Source organism: Ahaetulla prasina, chromosome 1 (assembly GCF_028640845.1).
Source record: "Ahaetulla prasina isolate Xishuangbanna chromosome 1, ASM2864084v1, whole genome shotgun sequence".
In the NCBI taxonomy this organism is placed as follows: Eukaryota; Metazoa; Chordata; class Lepidosauria; order Squamata; family Colubridae; genus Ahaetulla; species Ahaetulla prasina.
The window spans coordinates 51,947,904-51,970,282 of NC_080539.1; the positions used below are offsets into that span (position 1 = coordinate 51,947,904).

Consider the following 22,379-nt stretch of genomic DNA (forward strand, 5'->3'; position numbering starts at 1 on the left):
AATAAAGAATTACTAAGAAAATGTCTCAGTTATGCAGTCCATTAAACATAATCTCACTATTCTTTCATACAATAGATACTTCCATTTTAAAGGAATGGGAAGTTAACAATTTCTATTATACCTTTTATTAAACCATCACTTTCTGCAGATTCTGAAGCCTCCCACAGTTAGAAAGCAACTCTTCTACATTTGCAGTTGTGAGTGGGGAGTTTCTTCCTGGCAAATGGAGGGATCTGAGGCATACACCTCTGTGGAATAGAAGCTTTTTAGTTGAATAACTCCCTGTTGGAAAAGCAGATACCACAAGTTAAATGAAAATCAAATCAGTTCAGCATAATTTCCCAAAACACTGTTTAGTGTTTCTGTCACTCATTGCATGAAGAAGCAAAGAAACAATGTTTTGCTGCACCAGCTCTGTAGGAAAACATCGGAGTTAGTAGGGTTATGTTGGAGGTCAGAGTTGCAAAGACACTTCCGTAGAGCCTATGTATGGTAAGGACTTAGTTGCTTGAGGATGAAAGCTTTGATGTAAAAGTAACCTCTGCTGTTTATGATCAAAGCAGAAAACCTTCTTTAGGAATTTTATTAATTTTTGAATGGGAATCATTAACCAGGGTTGTAAATGTCTTCATCTTCTAGCAAACTCCAATCTTACCACTATTTAAAAGAATGCAGTAGCACTCAGTACCATTGACACTTTTCTGCTTGCTTGTGTTTTATATTCTGTAGAAGCTTTACTGCAGCTGAGATTAATAACTATGAGAACAAGGGACTTGATTTACCTCTTAGCGGTTCCATACCAAAAATAGAGATTTTGCTAAATCAGCATTAGTAATTAATCAAGAAGCAAATTTAATCTATTTCAAAGCTTTGTTTAATCATGCCAATTAATCGATTCTCACTTGTAGACCCACTTCAGATTTTCGAAATCCAGTATTCTTTCACTGGGATGAGTAGGCTTATTGTTGAGCACGGGTGTCAAACTCTCGGTGTCATGTTGCTGTGACGTTTCATGACATTTTTTCCCTTCGCGGAGTTGGTGTGGCCGTGGCCTGCGCGTGATGCATCCTTCCCTCGGGCCGCCATTGTGGGGAGCAGCAAATTAGATACTTTGAAACCACATCTTGATTTTGTGAAGTGTGCAGCTACCTATTTCTGAACACAAAGCATGCTGATTAGATAGATAGACAGGTAGACAGAATAGACAGATAGTTTTAAATACTTGCAAATTATTTGGTTTGTTTTTCTTTTTTAGACTTGGAAAAGGATGTAGTTTCATGTAAAGCTCTGTATGAAGAAATGAAAGCAAAAAATATAGACTTAAATGACCTGTGTTTGAAACGTTTGGCAGTCCTGCTGAAAGAATACGGACAACCTGTTCCTTTCACTGAACCTCCTGTGAGTGCTTAGTGATTTTCAGGGAGTGTGGGGAATCTATGTGCTTTGTAAATTTTAATAAAACATGTTTAATTTTGCTCAGATTAAAGTTTCTCAGAGAACACTTACTGTTTTACTCCAGTGTGAGATCTCATTAGTGGGAGAACAGAAACTTTGGGGATCTGTATTTTAAGCCAAAGATTCAAGCGTGGGTTTACCATGCATCTGCAGAATATTTGATCTTTAAATGATTATTGCATGCTTTAGTGTAGAATAAGACTTAATGTATATTGTAACTGATTACTACATATAGTCCTCAGTTAACAAACATTCATTCGGTTACAAAGTATTGCTTACAACTATTACTTGAAATTCCTACCATTCCACAGTCACATAATGGTGAGCCAGGCACATCCAGAGAGGGACCAATGTCACACCTAGAGTGGTTGCAGTATCCCATAGTCACATGGTCCCCACTTGTGCCCTCCCCTGCTGGCTTCCCCAAAAGCAAAGTGAGTGGGGAAGCTGGCAGGGAAGGTGGCAGGTTGTTCCCACTCCTTACACTTTTTGTTCTGAGGAGCCTGGCTATGGAATACAGAATCCCCATGACTCACACCACAGCAGCCACCTGTGCATCCTTCTACACTGGCCATCCTGGCCTGGTGACACTTGCACCATGTGGCAACTGTTACCAGGATAACCTCCGGTATCTGGCTAGAGCCACTTCTGGCTAGCTGCACTCATGCCACAACAGCCACTTACTCCCCATTGGCCTGCTTGTGACTTGCGACTGTCTTCAAGCTTTCCAATTGACTGTGTTTTTAAAATTCAGCAAGAGGTTGCAAAGCAGTTCCTCACTTAATGACAGCAATGGGGACTGCCAGGATTGCTATCACTAAAGCAATGCAGTAAGTGTGATGTTACACTTAACGCCATGTCACAGTGGAAATTCTGCTCCCAATTATCATTGTTAAGCAAGGACTGCTTGTACTTTATAAATCTTTTCCATGAGCTTTTGTATGATCTTTTTGTCATGATTGTTAAGCGAATTACTGCAGTTATTAAGTGAATCACATGGTCATTAAGCAAATCCAGTTTCCCCCATTGTCTACACTTGTTAGAAGTCAGCTAGGAAGGTCACAAATAATGATCACATGACCCTGCAGCCATTGCAAGTACATGCAAGTTGCCAAGCACCTGAATTTTGATTACATGACCATGGGACACTATGACAGTCATAAGTTTAAGGCTTGTCCTAAGTCACTTTTTTCAGTGTCGTCATAACTTTTAATATTGCTAAACAAATGGTAATTTATAACAGAATAGCAATACTTCCCAATTAAAAATATGCTTATATTTTTAATATCATTGCCGTTAGAATAGATATATCAAATATTCTGTTACAGAGGAAATCTGAAGATTTGGTACAGAAATTGCTTGATATATATGTTAAAATATGGCTTATTTGCGTTCTCACTTCAGTTTCTTGCTTTCTTTTTGTTTCTTGCTTTTTCTTACTATAGGAAAGCTTCACATTCTACGCAGAGAAGTTAAAGAATGAAAAGGAGTCACATTCATCTGATGATGATTAACTTGTTTATATATTAGCTTCTGTTAGAAATACTATGATTATTACAAGAGGGCCTGTTTTAAATTCTGTGTTATTGTCAGAAAATAAAGGTGAAAAAATAGGACTTTTTGTGTAATGTAACTGACTTCTATACCATTACAGATTTACAGTAGTTTTACCCTGTAAGTTGCTTTTGCTGCTAACAAAACATACATATAGAAGAGTTACATGTGAACTGTATACTGTATTTTTCGGATTATAAAACACACTTTTCCTCCCCCTAAAAGAGGGTGAAAATTTGGGTACGTCTTATATACTGAATGTAGCCAAAAATGCGAGGCACGAAGGTGGCAATGGTCTGTGGCAATCCCTGCAGCCTGGAACAGCTGATCGGGGGTATTCTGGGAGGCCAGTCCACCCGCCAATCAGCTGCTTGTGCTGAATCAGGCTGCAATGATGCGTTGAAGTTGACCTGGCTATTTGCTACAAGGACTCAGAGTTTGCAGCAGCAATCACATCCAGCAAGCATACACAAGTAACTGATTCAGAAGGATTCAATAATTTCTCTTTGTCTATAATAAAACACATGAAGTAAAATATACAATACCAAAAGCAGGTTTTCCAAGCAAAACGCAAGCAGAGGAGAGGAGTTTCAGTTTCACTTTTGAGCAGCAGATTAGTTTGCAGCTTTAGCACAGACTCGGAGCTGCAGACCTAAGCCACAGATTTCCATTGCCCAAGCTCCTTGCTGTCTCCTTCCTTGTTGCTCACACAGCAAATACTGTTTCTGTTTCCAAACAGCCCCCAACTCTCTCACACACTGGCAGGATGCTACTAGATGAATACCGATGGACACTGGTAGGCAGATTTTTTTTCTTATTTTCCTCCCCAAACACTAAGGGGCGTTATATCCTGGAGCATCTTATACTCCGAAAAATACGGTATATCACTGTTTCTTCATTTCTTCTGGTCTGCATTCATTTTGCTACCTACCCTCAGCACATCTATTCCAGTAAAATTCTGGCTTCAAAGAATAAAGTTGTGCATGTATGCATGATTTGTTTTTAAAACAAAAAACAAACCCAAGTAGTTGGATTATAAGTAAGAGGAAACCACAAAAAACTAAAACATTAGCCATAATGAGTGACAAACAGCTATAGTCAGACAACAGAAAGAGTTGTAATTTTTTCAAAATCCTTCTGATCCCTAAAAACTCTTCATTTTTTCTAATTGTTTTTGATTGAGTTTCCAATCTTTTCTCACATGTAAATGGGGTAAAAAAGGATACTTCTGATACCAGATTCAACTGCAGCAATTAAATTTCAGCTTTCTGTTGCTCTTTCAAAGTTCAGAATTCGCTCAGACTCCAAAGTCATAGATAACCCTCATCTTCACCAGTATTATATTGTATATATTTCCTTAAAAATGTTAGTTTCCTTTTAGAAAATCTGCAAATTTCATTAATGGTCATTGTACTAATGCAAAGCTCTGTAATTATTTTTACGGGTACAGAAAATTGTGAGATGGACAGTTATACAAATCAAATAAATAATCAGAAATAATTCAGCCAATGTTTCCATTATCTGTCAAAGTTTGGACAAATTACTGCTTTATCTAAGAAATTTAGATATAGTACATTTTTCATTAGTGGTACCAGTGCCATAGATTTCCATTGTTTACTTTTTTATATTCACAACCTGTAGTATTTTTCTGTACTGTTTTCTTTCAGTGCAATTTGTTATTAGAGAGCACATTAATGGCACATTGTCGTGAGTATACTTAAAATGTTGAAGATATTTGTCGTATGGAGACATCTTCCCTTGAAGTTCAGCCAAGAACTTTCTTCATACAGTTTGGAGAATATGTGAAAGCTCCCAACTGATGGAGATACGTGGCGATGGATTTGGTTTTTCTTTTGCTGTCCTGTGTATCTTTCCTCCCCAGCAGCATCGGGACTGGGGGGAATGACTCAAAATCACCAATGTGCCAAATAGAGCATTATAATGCATGCCCCACCCTTTTCTATTTTCAGCAATGTTGCATGCTCATTCAAAGGGGCTGGGGCTTGCTGTATAAGAGCTGCAGTAGCGCAGTGGTTAGAATGCAGTATTGCAAGTTATTTCTGCTGATCACTGGCTGCTAGCAGTTTGGCAGATTGAATCTTAGCAGGCTTAAGGTTGACTCAGCCTTCCATCCTTCCGAGGTCAGTAAAATGAGGACCCGGATTGTTGGGGGCAGTATCCTGACTCTGTAAACCACTTAGAGAGGGCTGTAAAACACAATGAAGCGGTATATAAGTCTAAGTGCTATTGGTATAATGCCTCATTTATCATCTTGTTGATTTTCATGCACACACAGTGCTGGGAAAGACATTGAGAGACAATAAGACATAAACAAATGCATAGCACACATACCATATGCCATGCTGTACTGCTGTACTCCTCAGTTTCAGGCCCAGATCAAAGAACAATCCAGATGGATCAAGGTAATCTAATCCAGCACTCTGGCAGTCAGATCATTCAGAAGATCCGGGAAAGTAACAAGCAGAGTCTTTCTTAAATAAGTAGAAAAGTCTAGTTTCTTGACATTGAAATTTGCGGTAATAGCATTGAATGATACATTGTAAATCTAAGCAACATGATCTATACAACTTTCTAGGGTTTCATATCTGTTTTTCCCAAAAAGCAACTTGTATAAACTTAAATAGAGACTTCTGGTTGATGTTGCAGTGATATCAGACACTGGGAACGGGTCTCCGCATTCCCTGTGCTGAGTTCTCCCTGTTTGTGGGCTCTGAGAGGAACCAAAGCTGCTCTGTAGAGGCGGTGAAGCAAAGAGGTGCCCTGTGAAGTCGCGGACAGTCACAGTTCTCCTGTCTGACCCAGGGCTCTTTTTCCCTCTTAGCCATGACAACAAGAAGAGGCAGCCTAAAGATGGCTGCCACAAAGCTGGGACAACCAAATAACTAAGACTGGTGCTGGAGCAAAGTAGGTGAACAGTGACTGGAAATGGGGGAGAGGATTCCTTTTTATTTTAAACTTAACCCCAAGGAATAATTTCGAACTATTTGCTCAGAATTATTTGTTAAAGCGTTTAAATATTCTGATAAAAAATACCAGACCAAAAGAGAAAGGCACAAGAGAGAAAAATAATAACATTTGAAATATACAGAAAATTGGACTCTTAAACGGGAGACGTGGTACTGGGAAGGAATTTTAAAATGCTGGAATCATTTACTTACAAAAGTTATTCTACTTTTATAATTGATTTACAACTAAAATGACGATTGACTAGTGGCAATACTGAAATTTAAGTTGAGAAAACCACCCACTGATGAAAGGAAAAATTACAAGTCTGGGAATACCTATATGAAGGACTGAAAATATTTCCTGGATTATTCCTAACTACCCCATGACTACTGGAGGCTCAACTATGAAAATAAGGAAGCTATTTAATTAAGGGGATCCCTGAATGTTATGCTAAAAGATTGAATCTGTAAGGGGGACGCAAAGAGGCTTTTGATAACCTCTGGGACTATTTAAATGGAACTGATTGCTTATCTATGATATAAAGAACTATGATTAGTGCACTCCTTGAAGGGCAACTTAAGGACTGAATAAATAGTTCTTGGGCTGCTGGACAAAAGTTGAATTTTTTAAAACAAAATAAGATGCTTTATAAGGAAGAAATGAATGGAACTTTGAAGGAGATGGTGTTACTTTGTCAAAACAAAGGACATTATGGAGAAAGGATTTAAGGAGATTACAGAAAAAATAGAAAATACTATATGAGGGATGATGAGTAAAGACCAAGACACCCAGGAAAGGGAGGAGCCAACAGAAGAAATGGAGGAAAAGATTGAGTTGAAGAACCAGAGAACAAAAGAAGAAAACACGGAGGAGATAACAATGAAAATAACAGTGACTGATGAATTAAATCAGGGGAAAATTATATTAAGAGAGTTGAAAAGAGAATTGGAGATACAGGAAAATACTTTTGAGAGAGAGATAGGGCCCTGGACAGAAATTTTGGAAATAGGCAGTAGAGATGGGAGAAATACCTAGATTAAATAGCCAAGAAGCAGACGGAGACAGATAAAGATCCAAGAGAGAGGGCAAGCCAAAAAAAGCATAGCAATTAAAGTATTGAAGTGGTCAAGAAACAATGGATAGATGATTTCTCTTGTTGTTCTGGTTTGCTTTTCTTTCTCTAGGTAGGTGACATGAGTAGAAGTTAGGTAGGATAGAAAGAAAACATCTTTTCATGAAGGGTGACATGATTAAAAGTTAGAATAAGAGAGAAATAAGAGAATGGGGAATATTAGTGTATACACTTACATAATAAAAGCAATAACGAGAAAACATGGAATAATTGAATAATGACAACTGCAACTTAATATAAATGTGTATTATTATTATTAGAAATATATAAATTGATTGAATGTAATAACTGATTAATTCTACTAGTTTTATTTGTATTAGAATGTATGACACCCAGGTGCCACACTGTTCACACACTGATAAGTTTATAATTTAAAAAAAAAATAACTTAGGGGTGGGGAAATTTGCAGTAATAGCATTGAATGATACACTATAAATCTAAGCAATATGATCTATAGCAGGGGTCTCCAACCTTGGCAACTTTAAGCCTGGCAGACTTCAACTTGAAGTTCAAGTCCGCCAGGCTTACAGTTGCCAAGGTTGGAGACCCCTGATCTATAGCAACTTTCTAGGGTTTCATTTCTGTTTTTCCTGAAAAGCAACTTGTATAAACTTCCACACATAACCAAGAAATACAAATTCATTCATATTTGCAAGAAACTAATCTTGAAAGTAGAATTGTATAGAAGATTTGGGCCAGAGATATGAGAATAAATAAAGTTGCTTCCTGAAACCATAGTTTGTTTACATAATTGTTAACACTGCACAGGGTACTCTTTTCTCTATTGTAAATGTCAGAGTTCATCCCTCATTCTCCACAGGGTGTTTGAATCTCATCAACCCTGATAACGGAATTATTTTTTCTTCCAGTTTATTTCTTGCAAGACCAGCGTCTGTTTTTTTCAAATCAGCCAAATGATGATCCATTGGTTGCAACAGGAATTGAGTTACTGGGTTGTCACACAAGCTTGACATTGTGGGCTGAGAGAGTGACTGGCCCGAAGTCACTCAGCCAGGTTTCATGCCAAAGGTGACACTAGAATTCAGTCTCTTGGTTTCTAGCTCAAATTGGCTCTCCACACTGATAATAGACTGATGTGATTAAATTACTCCCATTTCTATGCTTAAATTTTCAGGCAAACAAGAAAGAGCTGTATAATAAAGCACAACAGGTTTTGCTAATTAGCACTATAATTATTTTTCTGTAGTGCTTAGATATATTAAGATAATGACACGTGGCTCCATGTTTGAGTGTTTTGTTTTGCAGAGAAGTTGATTTAAGTGTTTAATGTTATTTTGCAATGAAAGGCATTTCTCCCTTTTTTTTTTTTTTGGAACTCCTCCAGAAAAAAAACATTTCTGTAATTGAATCCATTCGGTAGACCATAACTCTTACTCCTACATGTCCTTTAGAAGATCTGTTCTATGCACAGAGGAGCAAAGTGTGTTACAGAAACCAAAGTATATTAAACTATGAAAATAGAGAACTTGTGAATGTTTTAAATAACAAAGACAAAACCATGAAGGGTCTGCATTCCACCTTGAACAGCTAAAAAATCAAGATGACAAATGTCTGTAAAAGAGCAAAATGCAGTTATCCTCAATAGTTTTTTGATTTGATAGTTTTACTATCACACAGAGTTGATCCGTCAAGGGGAAGAAGAATGTCTTTCAGTAACAAATAATCATAAAGTAAATGAAGAGGTCATTTGCCCAATGTTGAAAAACCAATTTATTTTATCCATGAACAGTTCATAGAGTTAAAGAGTCACATTGCATCATAATCATCCTTTCTCCATATTAATATGCTCAGTTCCATCCATCTATTTTCCTAAGACCTGATTTCCTTGTGCTTTACATTGTACATAGATTGTCCCCTGTAATATTAAAATTAAAGTCCCAAAAGTGCTTTTCAAAAGACAACTGGACTTTCTTGGGGTTTTTTTCTTTGAAAACGTTGGCTTCTCATCCAAGAAGCTTCTTCAGTTCTAACTGAATGGTGGGGAATGGAACAATTTATATCCTTTGCAGGATTCCTTCCATTCCCCACCAGTTGGTTAGAGCTGAAGAAGCTTCTTAGATTAGAAACCAAACGTTTTTAAAAGGAAAAAAACCAAGAAAATCCAGTTGTCTTTTGAAAAGTACCTTTGGGTCAACCATGACCTGGATGATTGAGAATCTCATAGACTCTAGAATTAAAGAAAAGCCAGCATTATTCACTAGCAACAGATTCAGGTTTGCAAACAAAATACTATAAGAACCTCCCTTGGTTTTAGTATAACATAATAACAGAGTTGGAAGGGACCTTGGAAGTTTTCTAGTCCAACCCCCTGCCCAGGCAGGAAACCCTACACCATTTCAGACAAATGGCTATCCAACGTTTTCTTAAAAAATTCCAGTGTTGGAGCATTCACAACTTCTGCAGGCAAGTTATTCCACTTAACTGTCAGGAAATTTCTCCTTAGTTCTAAGTTGCTTCTTTCCTTGATTAGTTTCCACCCATTGCTTCTTGTCCTGCCTTCAGGTGCTTTGGAGAATAGCTTGACTCCCTCTTCTTTGTGGCAGCCCCTGAGATATTGGAACACTGCTATCATGTCTCCCCTAGTCCTTCTTTTCATTAAACTAGACATAACCAGTTCCTGGGTATGTCACTTAGTATTTTTGAAATAGAATTGGTTGTAAAAAAAAATATTTCTGAGCACAAAAAAAAATAATGAAAGCATTTTAAAAGTTCCTTACCAAATGGCTTTCTAGTTTGCTTAATTTTAATACATGCATTTATATTTATTATAATAAATATATGTCCTCCTCCCCAGCAAAAAGGATGAAAAACACGAGTGATGGCCAGAATTTAGCACATTTGTAAATGCACCAGAGATGAGTTCATCCTAACTTCTGGCCTGTTGGCCTCCAGTCCCTCCAGCAGCTGAATCAGAGAAGGAGGAGGAGGAGACGACGTGGGAGTCAGGGCAACCTGAGAGCTCCAGGGTGGAAGAGGGAATGGAGCTGGCAGAGAGAGAGAGAGACAGAAGTGGAGTCTGGGCCATCCGTCAGTCCTCAGCTAGAGAATCAACAGCCCCCAGGTCCTGGGGTGGCTGATAAGGAAGAGGAGGAACAGGTAGGTCCAGTGCCGGATGCACAGAAGGCAGAGGAGAGGAGAGCAGTGGAAAGCTGTGGGCCGATCCTAGGGAAGGAAGAGCCACCGGTGCTAGCAAAGGCCCATCCTAGCTCTGGAGATAAAAGGCAGGGGGCGGAGATGAATAGATGTGGCAAACAACTAGTCATCTTCTGGCCAGACAGACTTGTTAGCCTGCATTGAGAAACTTTGCCGGGGCTGCTGACGCTCCTAATAAAGGAATCTGTGAATTAACTTCAGAAGGTTTGTCATGTTTGGAGAGCTGGGTCAGAACACTAACTTTTTATTTGACTCCCAAGTATAAATACAAAAAACTATATCCAATTTCAGTTGGTTTTGAGATCTGCAGTCACAATATAATAGTTCTGTTTAGCAGGATACAAAATGTGATTGAATTATATCCATAATAGCTAAAAAGTTCAATTTTTTTTTTATCTAATACATAAAAACTCATAAATTTCCAAATCAAATGTTTCTAAAGGGCACATTTTTCAAATGAAGTCAAAAAAGTCAAAAGTTGGCAGCAGTGATCATGTAATTGTGACAACTACTTTGACTTTTCTAGTTCCCCAATCCACCCCACTTAATGCACCAATACTTTATTTTTCATACCAGCAACGCAAACCATTCAAGGCTGAGAACTGAACCAACAATGTGGGTTTGAAATGAACCAGTAGTCTTGTATGCCAATGAAGTATTTCATGTGAAAAATAGATTTTTTTTAAAGAAATCACATATATGGTTTACTGAGTGAAAAAAGGGCATGCAGAAGATAGATGAAATTTAATGGGTTAATAGTGAATAATTTCTGTCACATTGTCAAAGACCTTCCATATTTCCCTATTCTAGAATTAGACTGATGAAAATTCAACGGGGAAAACAGGTAATTGTACCATATAACAGGATTTCAAATCAAGAGGAGGCAATAAAGAATAAATTACAGACTGAATAAAGAGCCTTTGGTTGAGTCCAAAAAAACAATATCAAAGTTTTAACTGTCATTTATTTTAATTTGGGGGGCGGCGTGTCTTTTGTATGCAACTCAGAGTCACATAGTTTGAGTTGAATGTCATATCAATACGTAAGTAAAATAATAAAATTCACTTGGCATTTAAAGATAGAATTCTTGTTTTCCAATAACACACTATCTTGCATGTCCAAGAATATCTTGTGTGTGTGTGTGTGTGTGTGTGTGTGTGTTGTATTTGTATGAATAACTTTTCTAAGCCATGCTAATAACATTATAAATTTACCTAAATGGAGCAAGTGAAAACTACTTTGGAAAAGTGTGTTGTACCATTAACTGCAGGAGGGGCAGAAAATTGTGGTAATTTATGGGTTTATTATTATTTATACACATGAATGTGTTCAGTGTCAAGCTTCTGGGTTTGAATATATTATAAAGCAGCTATAATGTACTTTTTTATTATGTGGAATACTGATGTTCTCCATAAAATACACAAAGCTAAATAGTCAAATCCTCCTCTTTATTCTTTTTGAAAAGGAACAAATCAGAGATACATTCCAAACAGTTGAATGTATTAAGACCCACTGCAACCAGGAGATGAAAAAGAAAGAAAATTGCTTTTCTGAATAAAGATAATACTTAGCCAAATAATCACTGTAAACAATTACTAGCAGTAATTTGTTGTTGTTATTATTATTTAGAATGCAGAGAAATGGAGTTTTAAAATGGTGGTCAATGCAGTCAAAATGAAATTAATGGCATCCCAAGTGTTAGGTTTTACTCTTGCAAAATGCTATCGTAGGTCAAGTACAACAACAAACCACTTTCTGGGATTGTGTTTTTAGAATTCCAAAAAACAAAAATAGCAATTTTGCATTGTTCCTATCACACAAAGGGTTGCAGCAGCTTTAGGTTTATTTAGCAACAGAGTATTATTTGGTGAGAAACACAGTTCTGCCTTTGGGTTCTTCTGGCATCAGGCTGATGTGATGATTATTGTTGTTTAATATTCAGTTTAATTTAATCTAGTGAAACAGGATGATGGCCTTTTCTAGTTCCCCAGAAGTTTTAAAATAATCCACTTCATATATTCCACTTGCCTACAGAGAAAACATGGCTCATGGGAAAGAGAAAAAGTGATAAAAATATTAAGAGGATGGAAACCAAATGTCTCCTCTTTTACTGTATGTCATGACTAATGAAGTTTCAAAGCGATTCTTGATGCTCTCTTTGAAAATGGTGGGTATATTTTCAAGATCATATGCTAAAAATCGGTTGGCTTCTTTCTTTCAGATTAGCTGAACTTGGAACTTGTGATCTGTTCCACAATCAGCCCCCTTGGTTACACCTTTTGTTGTTATATCTGAGCTCTTCCATCCTTCTACAAATAATATAATCAATTTGACTTCTGTGTATTCCATCTGATGATGTCTATAAGTTAGCAATGAAGAAATAATTGGATTGACAGAGATTGAACCATGGTTCCCCTGCTTCATTTCAGTTTCCTAGGCCATGGTACCAACTATAGTTTCTTCTTTCATATTTCCAGCTTTGGCATTCCAGTCTCCAACCACAAGTAGGACATCCTGCTTGCATTTTGTTTTATATTCAGGTTGAACATGGCCATAAAACTCTCCTCCTCTGTATTGCTGCTTGGAATATAAAATTGCTATATAATTCCTAATTAGGAAAACAGCACCAGTCCTTTAATTTTCATGTCCTGAATAATAAATGTCCAATTAAGTGCACTCTGATTAAGAGTCCAGTTGTAGTCCATCTCAATTTGCTGAGGCCTAAGATATCAGTTTGTAGTTGATTCTTTTTTTTTTTATTTGAATTTATATCCCGCCCTTCTCCGAAGACTCAGGGCGGCTTACATTGTGTAAGGCAATAGTCTCATTCTATTTGTATATTTATATACAAAGTCAACTTATTGCCCCCTCAACAATCTGGGTCCTCATTTTACCTATCTTATAAAGGATGGAAGTCTGAGTCAACCTTGGGCCTGTTGGGACTCGAGCCTGCAGTAATTGTAATTGCAGGCAGCTGTGTGTTAATAACAGGCTGCATTAGCCTGGTGAGCCACTTCCCAGCCCTATTCATTTGATATTTCATTTGTGATGATTTTCTTCATATTCAGGCTTCTTGCAATTCACGCGTCCACTGCAAGTCTATCTTTGCGGTTTCAGATTTTATTTTCCTGCTTGGCAATGTCAGTAACTAGACATCCTAAAAGATCCATAACACTTCCTTAGTGGCATATTGAGTGTCATCCAACTTGAAGGATCATCATCCGGCACTATATTTTAATCATTTTGCATTTACTACCTTCCTTTCTAGGTAAAATACACTGCCTTTTCCAGCACAATACAAAAGGATGCCTTTGCCATTGTCACTAGAGTGATAATGGGCCTTCAGCATCTTCCTATATCACTACTACCTAAAATAGGAGCCTGCTTGCTTTAGTTGGGCATCTAGAGTGACCTCTGTGCCTTCAGGGACCCTAATGGGAATATATATTCTTGGCAAATACCTGCAAGGTTCTTCATTCATTCCTAGGATGACACCCTCTCCCCTGTCACGATGAAACAATACAGCAGGACACTGTTGTGACACATTAGGCAGCATGACATTTAAAAAGGGTGGGAATTTAATCCCCTGGGCACGATTATTTTGACTCCCCCTCCCTACATTCACTCTGGTCCTTCTACAATCTCTAGCAACTCCCAAACAGGATGGGTGAATGCTGAAGAATTATGGTTTAATAATACCTGAAGGATGCAATGTTATATCTAATATCTGCATTTGTTTTTGAAAGTTTCTGCTGCTATAGTTCCACAGGTTGTGTAAATAGTTTATTTTAGAGTCACTTAAGCCAGCCTGCCATTTTCATTCACCTGAGTGTGGGGTCAGCCCTAAGCGTTATATGGCTGTAGTTTCATCTATTTATTTATTTTTTTTGCTGCCATCAGTCCATTGATTATATAATATTGTCTTGGAATAACTTTTCAACCTTCCAGTTCCTCGCCATATTTGTGAATGTAAAACAAATTTGTATTGACCCTGGAAAATGAATAGATTCTAGTTATCTGAGCTCATCTTGCATGTAAGGGTATTTGCTCTTCTAGTGGAGACAGCTTCCCATATGCCCTGTCTCAAATCCTACTTATCATCACAGTGAAACTTGTTTCATCTTGCCATAAACCTTGTTATTTGAACAGCAATAGCAACTACGTTGGCATGTTAGTCTTACAGAACTTGTTTCCATGTCCCCCTCCCAAGACCTTCTCACATTCATAAGAAAGTTCAGCTATGGTAACGGAAAACTTTTAATTGCTGTAGCAGAACTGGTAGAAATAGCTAAATTGAATTGCTTAATCAGGGAAGGAGCAATAGCTATTTGTATAAAAGACTGGAAACCCTTTATGGGCTTTCTGCTGAAAATGAATAAAAATGAACTGATGAACTCTAAATATGGTGATTAAAAAGGGCTGTGTATGGGAAGAAAGGGACTACATTATGTAATTTGGGAGGGTGAAAGCAGTATTAACCTTGTAAGTGCTGCAAAGAAGCCCGGAAGTCACTTTTTAAATATTTCAAAACCCCCCCCACCTTTTTCTTGTTGTATACTGTCCACATTTTCTTCTCTTTCCTATTTTCCTTTTTATCTTTTTATCCTATATTCTTGTTTATTTTTCTGTAGCTTTTAATTTTGTAAATAATCTGTCTTCACACCACACACACAAAACATTCTTGCTTTTAATTGGCTGATATTCTCTACACTATACAATCAGCAGTAAACTAGCTCAGATGGACAAATTGCAAGAAATAATTGGTTCATAGTGTTTTCTGTATGCTCCAGGCTCACAAGCATGTAGGCCACATCATGCTGAAAGCTTTTGAGAAAAATGTGGAGCAGTGGTAGGGTGTTTCTGAAATGCATCGTGAATGATTTGCAAGTCTATTAACTATGTCAGTCCTCACTACATTCTGTTCTGGAAATCTGGGGTGGGGAAAGGTTTCTGCACAGGTTCCTTCCATTTATCCCCTACTCAGTAAGGCTGTGAGCAGAAAGTTCAGTGGAATATTTATGTCTATTTTCCACATTCAGCTCCTGACAAAGTCCCTGTCCAAGAATATTTAAGGAAAATATTCCTCATTATAGTGCTGTCCATCTGGTGAACTCCTATCAACAATGGTGGACACCACCTTATTAGCATCTAATTCTTGTAATGCTGAGAAATAGAAATTTTTCATGCCATCTATGAACCAAATTACTGGAAATTCAGCTGCACCTTGTTGCGAATTTTGACTTTAGGGGAAAAAAATCAGCCTAAATGAACAGCTTTTTCTTGTTGTCACAAGCACTCTGTGTTCAAATACCAAGCCAAGCTGCCATTTCAAAGTAGCCCCTGCTCAAATGGCTATATTTAATGGCTCTATAACAAGAGCATACTTCTTTTCCTCAATTGCCTATGAAAGCAAGTTCTAGAAAGGGTTAAATGGCTTTTTAAAAATATCTCAACCTTCCATTTAAATGTTGTCTCCTTAATTAATAGTTGTTAACACTCTGTGAACTGTTGTTGTTCATTTTTGGTTCACAGGGTGTTTTTTTTCCAATCCACATGTCAGAGGAATGCAGGCACGTTTATTGCTTCTCACCCACCCTGGAATTTAAAAAAGAGCTGTCTCAAAATCAAATAAGTTATTCTGTCTAGATTAAGAGAAAAGAATTCCTGATTTTTTTTTCTTTATTGTATCAGCTAAATAAACGATGAAATCCTTTTTTAACCACCTATTGAAGACTTAACATAACATAACAACAGAGTTGGAAGGGACCTTGGAGGCCTTCTAGTCCAACCCCCTGCCCAGGCAGGAAACCCTACACCATCTCAGTCAGATGGTTATCCAACATTTTCTTAAAAATTTCCAGTGTTGGAGCATTCACTTCTTTCTTTCCTTCCTTCCTTCCCTAACTGATATACTATGATATTCTCACCAACAAATACCATCTTCTCTTCTAACAGCAAAAGTCACATGCTGAGATCACTTCTGGCTCTTTTAAAAATCTTTGTTAAAGGTACCAAGGATTCACTCATGTCTGCATCAAAATAAGCAGATGTTATGTGTGTAATTTTAACAATAGGTATAAAAATTTAGCCCCAAACAGGTAGAAATCTTGATCCTAATACAGTACATCATCTTAGAGGAGTTGTGGCAATATAGAATTATTTCAGAGGCTGGAACTGATCCAGTTAATGAGACCCTAATACAGTAGATGATATAGCTACCACATAATTTATGACAGAAGCCATTCTTCATTTATTTCCTATTAAGCAAAGAGCAAATTCAGCCTTAGGCTTTCCTCAAATTTAATCAACTCTATTGGTCTGAATCTCAGATGACAGGGTTCCAGCTCACAATAATATGGCGCCCCTTGCAAATGACCCTGAATCATCAGCTATCTCTCACCCACATCTAGGGACCCTTTCGGAAATATCAGTTTCTTCTTCCACGAAATGGTGCATTCAGATGTGTGGGATTACAATATCCATCATGTGTTCAGGAAACTATGTAAGTTGAAGTTCCAATATGTCTAAACAACAAATTAGAGAAGACTGCTCTGACTAAAGATCAAATCATATTGGACTAGAACAGGGGTCTCCAACCTTGGTCCTTTAAGACTTGTGGACTTCAACTCCCAGAGTTCCTCAGCCAGCTTTGCTGGCTGAGGGACTCTGGGAGTTGAAGTCCACAAGTTTTAAAGGCACCAAGGTTGGAGACCCCTGGACTAGAAAATATAAAATCTGATTTACATAACATTGCATTTCTTTCTCACATAAAAATAATCTATTTGTTTAAATCTGCCTGCATACTCTAATTTCATCTGTGTCTGTCTTAAAATAATCTTAAAACTAATCTTAAAATAAACACATTCTGGATTTCATAGTTTCTACATCAAATTGTAAATAAGTTTCTTTCTGAAGCTTATTTTTTTGAATCTCTTTTGATTACTAATGATTTTTTTTCTGCTCCTTCCTCTTCTAACTTCTGTTCAAATTGTGATTCTTTCTTTTAATATAGCCTTCTTCTCTTTAGCTTTGTCTTTTCCCTCAGTTATTCTTGTTCTTTCTTTAGACTTCTGTTTTGTTCTTCTCAGATTCTTTTTGGCCTGGCTCCCATTTCATGAAATTGTGGCTATCTCATGAGACATGAGTTTCTTGATACTTTCTGTGATCAATATCTACACCTGAATGGCTGCTTAAGAACCTTTTTTTTTTGTGAAGGAGTCTCTTATTTAAGCCTAGTTTCTAGAAGAGAATCAGAAATAAGAACTAAGTAAGAATCAGAACTAAGTCCCTGAGGTTGCTTTTCTAGCTAGTAGAAACAAATTTTACTCAATCTCAGATTTCTCCACTTAGTGAGAATTACATTCCGAAGATTATCTGCTGTGAACATTAACTTATGTTGAGTTAATGCAAATCAGTAATCTATTTATTTTATATATATATATAACACTGGAAGTCACTACTTAAGCCTGAGTCTCACACCTGGTTCAGCATTATAATCCAAATTCAAACATCCTGTCCAGATCATTGACCAGCTCAGCTTCCTCTTGGTCACAACCAACAAAGGAGAACAAATTAGTTCCCTGTATGTTTATTCCCACAATAGAAGTTTCTTTCAGCTGGAAATTTTCTGATATTCAGCAGAAATCTGTTATTTTTTGAAGTGGTACAGAACAAAAGGCAGAATGCTATTCACACATTATGTGGCATCCTTACACACCTGGGCTTAGCCTCCTTTTAAAAGAGCAGACACTATTCTCAAATGGGAGTTTAACACTCTTCTGGAAGTCTGTTGCACAGATTTATTTGAACTAAGAAAGAAAAAGCATATATACTCCAAATGAGCATATTCATTTCCCACAGTTTGCATTGACAAGTTTTTTTGTTCCTGTTTCTGCTATTCTTATGCCATTGGGCATTGCCAATAATTCCATGCATGGAAGGAGCCTCTTCTACACTTTTTGGTTTACTATTTGGATTGATAAGTTTATTACTTTGCATGTCAAACTATAGATCACATTGTGACTGACTGTAAGCTGAAGGCATATACTGGTCCAGTATCTAATTTTTTTGTAAAATAAACAATACAGCGTTTCAATGGTTAGATGGCCTAGACACTGATATTCTGATACAGATCTTTTTGACATTTATATTTTATTGGGTTCTACTAATCTAGTTCAATGTTAATTTATACTGTTAGTCCATGTATGATATGCCATACACCAGGGGTGGGATCCTACCGGTTTAACAACCGGTTCGCTAAGCGCGTTTGCCAGACGTGTGTTATGCGCACCACATACACACTGTGCGCATGTGCCCAGTTCGAAAAAACCTCACCTTCCACATTGCTGCTGGCAAGGAAAACAGCTGAGGTGCAGCAATCTACTCTGCCACACAATCAACTGGGCTTCAGAAATGGAAATATAGGTGAGTATAACACAGGGGCGGGTGGGCCCACTTCAAAATCGGAGTGAACCGGTTTGCTCACGGCTGAAAGTCAGAGCTAACAATTCTCCCAAACCGGTCCAAACTGGTAGACTCCAACCACTGCCATACACTAAATAAATAAACACATATTTTTCATTTGTGGCAATTAATCTAATCAGCTAAAGTTCCAGTATTTTGAGTTTCCCAAATGCTCTTTTTTTAACTGTTTGATTTCAAAAGACTGAGAAAGAGAAGTATACCATAAGAAACATTGAGAAGAAAAGGGGTGGGGGCAGCTGTTAACCTGCCTGTTAGCTTTGTTTGTAAGACAGTCAGCCAGTATTGTTAAAGATTAACCTGTATGAGAATTTTGGACATTTTATTTAGGGGTATCTGTGGTAGGCGTGTATCAAAAAAGTGAAAATGGTAACTGCAACCTCTTGATTAGTTAACCCCCCCCCCTTTTAACATGCATGTGTTTGCTTCTATTGCATGAAAAAGGGGGAGTTTTTGCCCAGTTGCAGCTGGCATCTTGACCTTTTTCACCCCACCCCCTGTGGATATCCCAGGATGCAGTTCAACATACAGGAAAGTTAATGAACATTTGTTGCATTATTAGTTATACGATAATGAGTCTTAGTTTTACCGATTGACCACGGTCATGGCTGTGGCTGTACACCCCTAATTCTTGGCTGATAAAAGAGAATCTATGTGTCTTTCATGCGTATCAGGATGGGCAGGGAGATAAAATTAAGATCTGACAGATGTTCCTTAACTCGACAGCATGCGTACACTTGCTTTCTGCAAGACTTTTCGGCTTTCAAATGCCAAAATAGCTGTTGTAGCCTTGCTCTCCCCCAAATTCCATTGTGCGGGTATCTCCTCTTGTCATAACACCACTTCTGAGCACTCATCCTGCTTAGTCCCTTTAGCAGAACACTTAGAGGGTGGAATTTTAAAATATTAAAAACCTTGTTTAAGCAATGTCAAGTCTTGATTCACTTCACAAAAGGAAGGAAAAACTAAAGAGGGAGATAAAGGAGGCATTTTTACATCTTTCGTCCTCTAAATTCGGAATTTTCCATGTGGTGTGAGATTTCCCCAATTATCTCTCTTCCTTTCTATTTGCTCCCCCTTTTTTCTAAAAAAAAGGGGAGAAAAGAACCCCATCACCTTGCATTCACAACAGACAGTCAGCCTAGAATTTAATCCTTAAAAATAGAGGGGTGGGGGGGGGGGTTAAAAAAAAAGAAAAAAGGAAAAGAAGAACTGACTTGCCAATATAATCTGGAAACTAGCAAATTAGAAAAGAGATCCTAATCATAACAGAACATTATGCAAAAGGGGGAAAAATCTTTTTTTTTAAAAAAAAGTCTTAAATACAATAAAAAGGAATAATTAAGAATCAGAGAGAGGCCACCATTTAGACAGTTTAATGATGCCACATGAGAATGAAAATGTCTAGGCCTATCTCTTTTAATATTCATCTTTTTAAAGAGAAAGCTGGGTAATTTAAAAATTATTGAAATACTAGTTCACTAGTTTTTAACATTTTTGTCTATAGCTCTCTTATCTATATTAAATATACTCACTCTAACTATACAGTAAGTAAGTCTGTATCTGCTTAACTTTTTTAACTGTTTTTTAACTGTTTGTTACTTCCTAACAAACAGGAGGCAGCAGGTGAAGCTAAGCAGGATCACATCAGTTACCTGTATAATTAGCACAGGGCCCCCCCAAGGCTGTGTGCTCTCCCCACTTCTCTTCTCACTGTACACCAATGACTGCATCTCCAACGATCCATCTGTTAAACTACTGAAGTTTGCAGATGACACAACAGTGATTGGTCTCATTCAAGACAATGACGAATCCGCATATAGACGTGAGGCCAAATGACTAGCCTTGTGGTGCAACCAAAACAATCTGGAACTGAACACACTCAAAACCGTAGAAATGGTGGTAGACTTTAGGAGAAACCCTTCCATACTTCCACCTCTCACAATACTAGACAACACAGTATCAACAGTAGAAACCTTCAAATTTCTAGGTTCTATCATATCGCAAGATCTAAAATGGACAGTTAACATCAAAAACATCATCAAAAAAGGACAACAAAGAATGTTCTTTCTGCGCCAACTCAGAAAGCTCAAACTGCCCAAGGAGCTACTGATCCAGTTCTACAGAGGAATTATTGAGTCTGTCATTTGCACCTCTATAACTGTCTGGTTCGGTTCTGCAACCCAACAAGAAAGACACAGACTTCAGAGGATAATTAGAACTGCAGAAAAAATAATTGCTACCAACCTGCCTTCTATTGAGGACCTGTATACTGCACGAATCAAGAAGAGGGCCGTGAAAATATTTACAGATCCCTCACATCCTGGACATAAACTGTTTCAACTCCTACCCTCAAAATGACGCTATAGAGCACTGCACATCAGAACAACTAGACACAAGAACAGTTTTTTCCCGAAGGCCATCACTCTGCTAAACAAATAATTCCCTCAACACTGTCAAACTATTTACTAAATCTCCACTATGATTAATATTCTCATCGTTTCCATCACCAATTTCTTTCCACTTATGACTGTATGACTGTAACTTTTTGTTGCTATCATTAACGGTTAAATTGTACCCTATGACCATCATTTGTGTTGTAAATGTTGTACCTTGATGAAGGTATTTTTTTTCTTTTTCTTTAATGTACACTGAGAGCATATGCACCAAGACAAATTCCTTGTGTGTCCAATCACACTTGGCCAATAAATTCTATTCTATTCTATACTATCTACACGGGGATTTGCTTTCATTCCATAGGAGGCAAGCTTTCTGGGAATTTCTAAAGTGTCTTGAGGGGACAAAGTTGACAAATGGCTAAGGAGTAATTACCAATTTACTACAAGACAAAATTGATGAAGTTGCATTCTGCGCATGCATATACACATGCACACACATAGAGCAACTCCTAGGAAACTTTCTACCACTTCCTCTTATTTTTACCTTTCTTTCCCAGTCAGGTGGAAACACTAAAAAAAAAACCAAAACCCCTGAGCTGACAGCATTCCATCCTCTCAGTTGTTTAAACCAGAGGTCTCCAACCTTGGCAACTTTAAGATTTGTGGACTTCAACTCCCAAAGTTCCTCAGCCAGCTTTCTGACTGAGGAACTCTGGGAGTTGAAGTCCACAAATCTTAAAGTTGCCAAGGTTGGAGACCCCTGATTTAAACTATGCTTAAGAGCCTTGGGAGACTTTCTTGGAAATTAAAATTATATTGGTGCATATCAGCTTCCTGTTTATTTATTTTTAGTAGAACAATTGTAAAATAAATCAGAATCTGTTTTAACAGCTTGATGTCAAAGGTGACCTCTAAGGACACATTGGTACTTTTAGGCATGACCTTACTTAATGTAAGTTGTCTGTGATTGTACTCTGCTTTTTTAGAAGCCAATAATAAATGAAAATGCTATTGCTACGATAACTATTTTTTCTGATTATCCCTGCAGCATTCCAAACAAAATCAGTTTATTTATTTGGAGGAATAATGTCTTCTGGGTAAGCAACACCCTTCCCATTCCCTGTGACCCAATGCCAATCTGCATGCTCATACATCACCAACACAATATGGACCTTCTTCCTCTCTGTATGTTTCAAATCCATCTTCCCATTGCATTG

General features: G+C 37.5%; 1 protein-coding gene across 1 annotated transcript in view; it reads left to right on the forward strand.

Moving 5' to 3' along the window:
• The window catches only part of LRPPRC (leucine rich pentatricopeptide repeat containing), a 111,730-nt gene extending 108,659 nt beyond the window's left edge, over positions 1 to 3,071 (forward strand). Inside the window, exons 36-37 of the mRNA XM_058165239.1 lie at positions 1,256 to 1,398; positions 2,901 to 3,071. Coding sequence (XP_058021222.1) covers positions 1,256 to 1,398; positions 2,901 to 2,969 — 212 coding nt within the window. The 3' untranslated portion in view covers positions 2,970 to 3,071. The remainder of the gene's footprint in view (positions 1 to 1,255; positions 1,399 to 2,900) is intronic.
• The last annotated feature ends 19,308 nt before the right edge of the window (positions 3,072 to 22,379 follow it).